A 12,009-nucleotide genomic window follows, 5' to 3' on the forward strand; every position below is an offset into this window, starting at 1 on the left:
AGGGAGGGAGGGGGGGTGTTTTGGAAAAGCTACAGAGAAGTTCCCCCCCGTACGTGGACCAGTTACAGCCGTATAAGTGGGAACGAGGGGCCAGAAAATTGGAACGTCGAACTTGGACGGGGATTCAATGAAGTGAAGTCATGGAACCTCTCTGGATGTGCCAAGTTCGGTCGCGTCCGACCCGGTTAGCGTTCGCAGACATGACGGACTCCAGGCCGCAGAATCACGCGATTGCTTCTCCGTGTATGTCGTGCGGAGTGGACTTTTCATTTCTACGGTCCAGTGGTTATTGAAGTATTATACAATTTAATGTCATAACTACTGTTGTGGGGAAACATCTGTAAAGAATAATAATAACTTTATTATTATTATAATAGCTTTTTAGAACTTCCAAGTTTTTCTTGGACTGTGTTACGGTACTACATTTGATACTCGACGCTCCACAGATCAGTCTAACTTGATAACATTTTGTAAAGTATTTTTTTTCCTCTCTAACATGAATGTGTGACGTCTAGACCCACACAAATAGATCTCCCGACGTCTGTCAGTCTGCCTTATTCGCTTGCTATCTCTGCGCTAAAACATGGTTCAATCATCATCCGGTCCTCTTGTGTCAACGGCCTGCAGCCTGTGACCATACGGGATGTTCCCCAGCTCCCCCTGATGAAAAAAAGAAGGCCATTCCACTTTATATCTTTAGAAGATTATCGCATCCTACGCTCCAGTCTGGCAGCTTCAGTGTTGATCTTGATGTTGTATGTACAGTATCTTGTTGTTATGTTATCATATCTCTTGTAATCATCTCCCGACTGCGATTAGGCCAGCAGAAACCCAGTCCGTCTTCTGACACAGACTGAAGACGGAGTTCTACGGACTGCACCATGTTTCATAGATATCCTCTTCCTGTCTGTATTTACTCTGGGGGATAGTATTGTTATGAGGTATGTCTGTGTAAAGCTAGGTTAGGTGTGTGGTGGCATTTACTTTTGCTTGCAAATTGAACCCAAACATAATAGGAGGGATGAAGTGTAGGTGTTTTGCAATGTTTTGTTTTTTTGTTGTTGTTCTTTTTCTAAGTCAGTGTTCCAGAACTCCACTGCTTTCAGTCACCAGTGTCAATTGTGACATCAGCATTAGAATGTTCAGTTCAGATAGCGAGATGCACATGTCTTTTCAGACAGTACTGTATCGTGTTTATCGCTGACTGACTGGAACACAATTCCTGTGCATTGATCTCTCCCTGTGATCATATTTGCTTACAATATTCATTGTAGTTGTTGATCTATTCAGCTAAGCTTGCACTCACTGATTATAGATAGGCCTTCAGAGGCCTCTTGGTAGTATCGAACGTTTGTATTTCCAAGACTAACGGCGATGTTGCTCTGGATAAGAGGGTCGGCTGAATGGTTGTAATGTCGCAACGCTGTAATTATTAACCCGTTAGCCTTTCCAGCGCCCGCCAGGCTGGCCTGAGGAGACAGGTCCGGGCCTGGAGCTCAGGTGAAATGGACACAGGTGGAGCAGGTAAAGACGGAGAGAGGTATTGAGGTATCTAGCGCAGTGTTGGCTCTGGTGATAACCGGCCTCTCCACACCCCCACCCTCTGGTCCCCTGTATGCTTGCGTTTACAAAGTCCAACTATTCTATAGGAATACTAGAATAATCATTTTTTATTTAGCTGACTTTTTTATCCAACGTGACAGTTGATTAGGGGGCCCAAGGGCTGCACTGATCTTATGGTGGCTACACCGGGTCTTAAACCACCAACCCTCCGGGTTCCAGTCGTGTACGTTAGCCACTAGACTACAGGATGCCCCCTGCCCCAGTAGCAGCAGGGTATCACAAAATTTGGAATGCATCCTGTGTTCATGGACATGGATAACTGTGGGGGCGGTCTGTGGTTAGAGTAAATGACTGGGACACACAAGGCTGTAATCCCGGTGTAGCCTCAATAAGATCCGCACAGCCGTTGGGCCCTTGAGCAAGGCCCTTAACCCTGCATTGCTCCAGGGGAGGATTGTCTCCTGCTTAGTCTAATCAACTGTACGTCGCTCTGGATAAGAGCGTCTGCCAAATGCCTGTAATGTAATGGATGAAGGTTGTGGAATTAAGAATTTTTTATTTAGATAACATAACATTCAACCGAGCAAAGATCGCCTTTTCCCACCACTAAAGTGTACCTCCTGCTTGGTTTGTACACTTTACTGGTAGGAAAAGGTGAGCACAGCAGTCCAGAGGAATACAAGAGCTCTTGTGGGATATAAGACTCCGCAGCCACAGTGATGTGGGTTCAGTACTATATCTTTATCTACAGCATGTAGCTTACAGAGCTGTGAATGTTATCTTATATCAAGGGATTTCAAACTCCGGTCCTGGAGGGCTGCAGTGTCTGCGGGTATGTGTGGTTTCCTATGTCTGGTGCGCCATTGAAGCCCTGGGATTAAGGTGTGCCGATTCTTCAGGCGATGTGACAGTGACCCACATGACAAGACGGGCGTAAACACCTGCAGGATCTGCAGCTCTACAGGAACGTAGGAGAAATGTGCTGGGGGAGTTATCGGAAAATGTGTGTCATTCTTTCCCGCACGTAATAAAATATTGACATCGGAAAAGTCAAATATACCGATTGACCTACTTCACGTCGTGAAACACTTCAGGGTTCTCCAATGGAAATCTCCGATGCAAATCAAAAGGCACTCTCAAAGCATTAACTCTGGTCGAGCAAGTAGTGTTCCTTCATTCAGGAAAGGGATGTTTCCCAAATGTTCCCTGAAAGGTGCAATGCTGTACCTTTCACAAGCAAAAAAGGTACAAATGCATTATTAATCCAATGGCAAGGGGTACAAGTTCATGTACCTGTAGGGTACCACCCCGGTGACTAACATTTGTACCTTTTTCACACTTTTCTTACCTTTTTTCCAGAGAGTGTAGGTTTCAGTGCGCGTATTAAGCTGATGTATGTATGAGTGTTACATTGCATTACATTACATGTCATTTGGCTGAAACTTTTATCCAAAGCGACTTACGGTTGATTAGACAATCCTCCCCTGGAGCATTGCAGGGTTATTGCTCAAGGGCCCAACGGCTGTGCGGATCTTATTGTGGCTACACCGGGGATCGCTACAGGCCGCCCTACGTGTTCCCACCAGCGTTGCGACGCCACTTCGTCGGCCTGTTTCTCCGAGCGAACGTGTCTCTGGTGCGGCTCGTTTGCTTCGGGAGAGAACGTGCAGAGCCGCGTACGCCTCAGGGCATACCTGTCACAGAGAGTCAGGCTGCCGCCAGTCAGCCAACATTACACGACCACATGACTCTCTAATGTGCAAATCAAAGGCGGCTCAGTTTTGTATCCGTTTTCATGCACGAAGCAACTGGTTTAAGTGCAGCCAAGCTCTCTTCACTAAACAGACTGTAAAGGTTTATTAAGGCACTCCTTAACACACAAGCAGCATTCACAACAGACTACTCTTGAGATTGCAGAAGCATGCGTTAGGTTTGTTTTTCCCTCCTTGGTACAGTAAGTGTGATCCCTTTTCAATGAACTTTTTAAGGTGTGAGGTCACAAATACGTGATTAGAATGCTCTTCACTGGACATTCTAATGCTGATGTAACAACCACCGCTGGTGACTGAAAGCAGTGGAGTTCTAGAACACTGATTTAAAACATTCCAACTCATTCCAGAAAAAGGGTTAATCAGTCCAGATGTTTCCTGAGACGACCTGAGAGGATGTTACTTGTCAATCGGTAAACATTCTTTATACACATAAGGAAATCCCAAGGGTTTTTAATGTGGTTTATCTGGAAGGATTCCCAGCAAAAACGATTTTAATCTGATTACCCAAAAAAGCATAACAGAAGCAGCAGGTGTCCTTGTTGAAAGGAATGTAAGGCGTGCCAAGATTCATAGATTAAGATTAAACTGTACATTTTGTATTTTAGCACACATTATCAGTCGTTTTCATCAGACTATTTAGTATTGCTGAACTCTACCTGGAAACTGGGTTGAAGATAATAGGTATGGAAATATCTGGAGTGCCACAGGGGTAAGAACAGTGTACTCAAACTCCCCATCCTGCTTTTGGGTGGCAAGCCAATCCAGTTTTGGGAGGTTACCTCTATCAGGGATTCAGGATAATCCCATGGGAAATATGGGAAAAGTGGTTCTGTGTGAAGAGATGTTCACACAGATGTGTGCGGTGTGTACAATCCTGGGAGTCTCCCGATTAGTGTACGTATCCAAACAGGATGCCATCATAATCATTTTAATCTATTGCCCAATTTACAGGCTGTGCTGGGTTCCAAATAATTTAACTTCAAAGATTCTTTTAAAACACTTTTCTTTATATACTTGTAAGAAAATACAGCGAGGAACACAAAGAAAAGGTGTTCCCTTAATTTAATATCCCCTCCGGTCTTCAACTTGCCTCACAATGTTATTGTTTGGAATGGGACACCAGCCAAAACAGTTTGTTCCGTAGTGTTCGACTCGAACGTAAAAAGCTACTGCAACAGAGGGAGGCACAACTGCAAATCCCCCTGCCCTGTAGCTGAGGTTTATGACACAGACGCTCCTCTCAATGGCTAGCGCTCAGAAAAGAAACTGCTGCTCATGAGACAAGCTTAATATATACAGTAATTAGTTCAATTCTTTGCTGAATTAGGACTGTCGGTTTGCACATAATGTATATATAAAGTGAGATGTGTTACGTGTGTTGTCTAAATAACAGCTGTTGCTTATATTCTGTGCTTTGATGCAGTTAAATGCATATGTCTGAATGAATGAGTAGTTGGAAACGATTAAGGCGGTATTAATTGGTCGGAATGAAAACATGCATACACAGGGCCCTCCACGGCAACAAGTTTGAAGGGCCTGCATCCCTCACACATTTACCTGGAGAGGGGTCATAATTACCTGGGACAGTTACACTGAGTAACAGCTTGTACCTCTGTCAAAACAGAAAGAGATCAGTCCTACACTTTGAGTGGGCGGCTTGTTTGAACAGTAGGTGTTTGAACTGTAGGCGTTTTGCAATGTTTTTTTTTTTTTGTTTGTTTGTTTGTCAGTGTTCTAGAACTCCACTGCTCTCAGTCACCATTATTGATTGTGACATCGGCTTTAGAATGTGTATTGATCTCTCTCTCTCTCTGATCATATTTGTCTTCAGCTCTAACTGGATGTGTAGTCTGACCTTTGACCTCTGACATTCCTGCCAGGCCAGTGGATCTGCTGATGTAATTACAGTGACTGACTCTGCGTGTGTTTTCTTACCACCTGTCGTTTTACCTGGAAGACTGATTTAAAACTTAATTACAGGTATTTTAACAGGAATTGAGTACATATTACGGTTGAAACACCCAACCATTCACCCTGGAAAGCTCTACCCTGGTGTAAAATCCAGCTATGACCATCTTGAAATGACTTGAAATAGCTACCAGCTTTTTCAAAACATAGCTTGAGTTGGTCAAACAATGTTGAGTATGGAGCTGGTCTGAACTGGTCAGCCAGCCACCAGCTGTTTCAAAACCTAGCTTGAGCTGTTTTTTCTGTAGGGTAGAGATCTCTACCCAGCGTGCACTAGGGTATAATAATTTCTTTATTAATACTTTGAGGTCACAAATACAGAAAGTGATTAGAATGGTCTTCACCTGAGCATTGTGATGCTGATGCAACAATACTGGTCATTGAAAAGCATTTGAGTAATTGGTAATTGAATGAGTTGCAGAACACGATTTAGAATTTCAAAAAACTAATGAAACCTAGCCTTCAAACAGTTATCAATCCAGAGTTTTCCTGACACAACCTCAGACAATGTTGCTGGCCAATTGATCTAATATGTTTTACACACCAGGAAATCCCAGGGGTTTATTTGGAAAGATTCCCAGCAAAACATCCGATTTTAAATCTGATTACTCGGAAAAGGGGATTAGGACGAAACAATGGAAGTAGCAGGCGATCTGAAAAATGTTTTAACTCAGTTGCAATTTGCCTTCTTAAGAAGGTTCAGATTAAACTGCACGTCATATTTTCACTTGTTGGTATGCAATTTGATGGTAGCATTTACGATTTGAGTTAACACCAATCATTAAGTTCAACATTTGGGAAGAAGTAATCCTTCAAGCCTGTGACAGGTTCCAGCGATTTTCAACATTTAAGGAGATTTCTTACAAACAAAAGTACATCTGTCCAGACCAAACCTTCTCACACTGGAAAGCTTTACTATGGCGATGTAGCATGTATATACAGAATATCAAATGTGCTATTTCTGTGTTGTATTGTCATTTACAATAAATCTGTTTCATTTCAGAAACATTCAGCTTAAACATTATGTTCATTAGTAGACTTCTAGACTGAGTATACTTTCTAAAAATGTGTATTCCATAATATCTTGAGAGACATTTATTTGGACAGTTCTACAGTGCATGTGGTCTTCACCCATATGCAGTACAATAAGATTAACCTTTTTGTGTACCTGAGACTACTGTTGCCCTAGTGTTGAGAAGTTTGCCATTTTGTTTCTCCAACAGAGCATTTTTAAAAATATGCCATTGAGGAAGAGTTGATTTGCATGAACACACAGTTTATTTTATGCAAACACTGCGATATTTCGCTTCATTTATATGACGCACAAAATGGCATCGGCCATTGTCATGCGTCAGTTACACTGGTTGCAAGCTGTATTTGTCAAACACGTATCAAGATATACAAATATCATATTCCAAACAATCTACTGTACGTGGAAGGGAGAATTTCCCAACAACCATGGTTTCCTCTTCTTATAAATCTCACACACAACGTGTGGTGGCAGTTGGAAAGTAAGATGCAGTGTTGTGATAAAGGTATGTGTTAGAAGAAAAACAAATTCTTTTCAGCGCTGCCACCCACACACCCACACACACACACACTGATACAGTTCACATGCACGCACACACACACACACCTCAGGTACACAGTTTTCTCGAAATAGGTTTGTTTATAAGAATAAGCTATTTCAACCTCAGTAAATTAACTATGAACGCTTGACAATGCCGGGGCTATTGCTGGTGTAAAATACGATTGTTTACCAGCGTTCAGCGAGAGAAATGAAATTGTGAAAGGCTTTGATGGATGGAATAGTGAGATTTAGAGAAGGAGAGATAAATAGAGAATGAATTATTGGTGCAAGAGGGAAGAAGACAGAACTGTTGTTCTGAAGGATGACGTGACCCTGGAGTTTATGAGGTTTATCTGCGTTCTGAGTGGCTTTGAGATAACGAGCTTCAGATATGCCAAAGTGAACGGGCTCCAAGAAGATACAACCTTTTACATTTTGCATTTTTTCATACTTTTAAACAATATTTTTGTGTTAAACTTCACACATATATTTAGTGCCCTAAAATAACATATTTACGACACTAAACTAATTTTTGTAAAAAAAAATAATAATAATGTCAGTCAGAACCTTATAATTCTATGGTCTCGATTGCTTCTCAGGAGAACCATTCACCCTCCCCCAGTCTGTTTCTTCAGCCAATCACAGGACGAAAAACATGGTCACATGGCTGGGCAGGTAGTCAGCATGGAGTTGGACCAAAACAAACTAAGGGCAGGGAATTCCTGTGGATTAACCGTCCGGAAAATCCGGCCCTTTCTTTCCACTGTGTCCGGTCTGCTGGGACCAGCAATCCCAATGTCGGCCCCTTACCCAGTCTGCCGTTGCCATGGTTACAGGACCGCTTCCGTACCTGTACTTCTCGAAGGGAACAGCACCTGCGGTTATTCTCCGGGACCATGGCTGCAGACCCTGGGCGTGTTGGGACACCAGCGCCAGGGTACTGGGAGAATTCCCTGGTGGATCCGGGGACCTGGGTCAGGACCCTCACTGGTTGAACCGGTCCTGTGGGGCTTTATCATCTGATTCAGGGGAATTTATCTGGCTTCCATCCTCAAGCCTTCATAACCATCACATAACACACGAAAATACACAAAATATATAAATACCACCGTCACAACATCACCGTGCCTCTCTAAACTGTTTACTGTCTCGATTTTTGTTACAATCGTCTGTGAACGTCTGCGACTCATACAAATACAATTTAATTGAATTGAACAATAACTTCATGATCATTTTAAAGTCTTCAGGTGGGAATGAAGGAGGCCCGGTATCTCCCCCTGTGTATTTTGTGCAGCAACAATCCCGTCACACCCCTCTCTGCCGGAATGGCAGGCCCATCCTTTTCAGCCAATCGGAGAACCAATTTCTATTAGCCAATCACCGGTTCCTTTCCCGTAAAGACGCAAATGGAACACGGACTCCCAAATAAACAGCAAGAGGGCCAATCACAACAGCACAATGTGCTCTCACCCCCCCCCCCCGACCCACGACCCACGACCCACATACACACACAGAAACAGACAATAGCAGTGTCGGATGTGCTTGTGAAAACACGCTACAGTAAAGTAAGTAAGCTGCACAAACTGTGCCCATTCAGCAGATGCGCTGCGCGTTCACGCGTTCACTCCGTCTCGCACTCTTTAAATCTCTTTAAATAACTGACGTAACCCTGAGATACATCGTGTGATGTTACGGTTCAAAACGCACAGGCGGGGTTTTCGATATACCTCGCTAGACTGCCGAAAACTGCATTTTATCGTGGGGGGAAAAACATTCGGCTTGTGCATTCATTCTTATTTTTCTCCATTGTAAATTGTATTTTATTTTATTTTTTTTCAACGGAGCAACATATGACAACAACAAACAACAAGAAACACAACAAATATGCGCACATATTTATTGAGGAAAATAGAATATAAATGATCATTCTAATAGGATTCCCCTATGGATAAGGACTGCAGTAGTCCCACAGTGTTACAATGACTATTCGAGTATCGTTTTTGAGCTACAGTCTAAAAATCCCACAATATTCCTATAAAACCGCGACCATAAGTTTAGTCGTGAGTTTGTGTCGAGCAATTCCATGATGATATCAGAAGGGGTAATATAATATATTAAGTAATATATTTGTTCATCTGAAAGTCGGGGTTAGATGTAGCTCTGAGCTACAGTTTTCGCACCTGGTCCTGGCAGAATATCACGGTCATGAGCTCACCAACCACAGAGGGGACCAGCGATCCGTACGGTTGATTTTTCATTCACTTAGGAGACACACAGCAGCGGCTCTGTGGCCCCCGAAACGCGGTCTTGTGACAGAGGTCGTTTCACGTGTTTGTTATTTACATTTGTCTTTGCCCTTTCCCGTAGAGATCGTTTCCCCTCAGGAAACCCACGTGTCGTTCAGAACGGGCTGCGAAACTCCAGCTGACGTTGCGCGCTTCACAGACCCGGTCGGTAATTACGCTCCTGAAGCACGCGGTGTGGTGTTGTTGTGTCCTGAACTCTGCCTCGGCCTGTTTAAGTGTGTTATTCCCAGAAGTTGTCGGTTGGGGCGGGGTCATTTGATGACCCTGTAGGGGAGAGGTGACCCTTTTTGGACTGATCTGTGCCAAGCCCCCTCACACTCCTCCTGACCCTGTGTACTTAAGGGGGTGGTTTCTCTGTGACACCGTGTTTTATGTTTTGGATTAGCTCCAGGCCCGTTGGAGGCTGTGACCTGAGTGTGCTGTTCCTGCAGCCGCAGCCAAGCGTGTCGTTGCCGGGTGATTGCGTTTGACGGAGGGGTCAAGACCGAGGGTACGAGGAGATCCAGGTATGATGCAGACTGAGAGAGCACACACACACACACATACACACACACATACACATACATATATACACACACACACACATACACACACACACACACACACACATACACATATATATACACACACATATATACACACACACACACATACACACACACATATATATACACACACACACACACACACATATATATACACACACACACACACACACATACACACACACATATATACACACACACATACAGACACACACGCATACACACACACGCACACACATACACACACATATACACACACATATATACACACACACGCACACACATACACACACACATACACACACATACACACACACATATATACACACACATACACACACACATACACACACATACAGACACACACACACACGCACACACACACACACACACGCACGCACACACACACACATACACACACACACACATATACAGACATAAACACAGGCTGTGTTTACACACATACACACACACACACACAAACCTATACACACACACACACAGATATACACACACATACACACAGACATATACACACACACATACACATACACACACACACATCAACACAGGCTGTGTTTACACACATAAGGCTCCTGTTTGTTTTGTTTTCCATTACTTACAGGAAAGCTGATAGCTGAAGCCCAGTAAGCTGTTCCTCTCTCCAGAAAGGAGGGGTGTGCGTGTGTGTGTGTATGTATGTGTGTGTGTGTATATGTGTATGTATGTGTGTGTGTGTATATATGTGTGTGTGTATAGGTGTCTGAGTGTGTGTGTGTATGTGTGTATGTATGTGTGTGTGTGTATGTGCCTGAGTGTGTGTGTGTGTACTGTTTGTGCATACATGCCGATGCATGCCGGCCTTGCAGTAAGACCAGGGTTGTTCCCTCACGTGCTCGGTGAGAGATATGCTACTTTATTGGTATGGCTCCAGTGACGTCATGCCCATTCAAACTGAGGAGGCACATGCCCCCTCAAATTGTTTATACTCAGACTTTTTTTGCTTTAAAAATCAGGAATGTTATTGTACAGGTATGTTACTCTGTCAGAATGTTACTGTGCAGGTATTTTAATCTGTTGGAATCTTACTGTGTAGGAATGTTATTGTGCAGGAATTTTACTTTGTAGGAATGTTATTGTACAGGTATGTTACTGTGTAGGAATGTAACTGTGCAGGTATGTTACTCGGTAGGAATGTCATTATGAAGGTATTTTACTCGGTAGGAATGTTATTATGAAGGTATTTTACTCCGTAGAAATGTAACTGTGCAGGTATGTTACTCTGTAGGAATGTTGTTGTGCAGGAATGTTACTCTGTAGGAATGTTGTTGTGCAGGTATGTTACTCTGTAGGAATGTTGTTGTGCAGGAATGTTACTCTGTAGGAATGTTGTTGTGCAGGTATGTTACTCTGTAGGAATGTTGTTGTGCAGGAATGTTACTCTGTAGGAATGTTATTGTGCAGGTATTTTACTCTGTAGGAATGTTATTGTACAGGTATGTTACTCTGTAGGAATGTTACTGTGCAGGTATGTTACTCTGTAGGAATGTTGTTGTGCAGGAATGTTACTCTGTAGGAATGTTGTTGTGCAGGAATGTTACTCTGTAGGAATGTTGTTGTGCAGGAATGTTACTCTGTAGGAATGTTGTTGTGCTGGTGTATTACAGTGCAATGTATGTTACTGCATGTGTGTTGCATGTTTGTTGGTATAAGTCTTGTCATTTTGTAGATTTGGCTCTGTTGCGGTACGTGAGCTAGGCCACACTAGCTGTTGATTCGGGGCTTTTGGAGCCTCTGTACATGTTACACAATCGAATCAGCTTCCACGTGACTTCCCACGAGCCCCGAGCTAACACGCACCGGGAATCCCCGCAGTCAGCACGCCGGGACGTTACTAACGGTTACGCACCCATTCTCCGCGGGCGACGAGGGGGGCGGGCGGGGCGCTGACCCGTGAGCGCGGGGGCCCGGTGGCAGAGATCACAGGAAGCAGAGCAACCGGCGGACCGTCTCCATGGCGGCAGGCTAAGCGAGTCGGCGACCCCCCACCTCGTTATGTAACAGCCCCGGCCCAGCCCCACCTCCTCAGCCCCGCTCAGCTCCCCGGATGGGTTCGGCAGGAGAAACCGGCCATCCCATTCGTCCAGGGGGCTGGGGGGGGGGGTTTCGTCCAATGAGCACGCAGGAGTAAAGGCAGCTCGAGGTCTGGCTTGCGACCAGCCGCGCGGGTGTCGAGGCTCGGACACACCTCCGGATCGACGGCGGAGAGGAACGCAGGACAGGGC

At 44.2% G+C, this 12,009-nt stretch overlaps 1 protein-coding gene across 1 annotated transcript in view; it reads right to left on the reverse strand.

Annotated features, from left to right (window-relative positions):
- Window positions 1-588: 588 nt before the first annotated feature.
- kcnk17 (potassium channel, subfamily K, member 17) overlaps window positions 589-12,009 on the reverse strand; it is a 23,164-nt gene continuing 11,743 nt past the window's right edge. Inside the window, exons 7-10 of the mRNA XM_061257025.1 lie at window positions 11,676-11,875; window positions 7,724-7,826; window positions 3,137-3,257; window positions 589-660 (exon numbers count right to left, since the gene is read on the reverse strand). Coding sequence (XP_061113009.1) covers window positions 589-660; window positions 3,137-3,257; window positions 7,724-7,826; window positions 11,676-11,875 — 496 coding nt within the window. The remainder of the gene's footprint in view (window positions 661-3,136; window positions 3,258-7,723; window positions 7,827-11,675; window positions 11,876-12,009) is intronic.

This window comes from Conger conger, chromosome 1 (genome assembly GCF_963514075.1).
Source record: "Conger conger chromosome 1, fConCon1.1, whole genome shotgun sequence".
Taxonomy (NCBI): domain Eukaryota; kingdom Metazoa; phylum Chordata; class Actinopteri; order Anguilliformes; family Congridae; genus Conger; species Conger conger.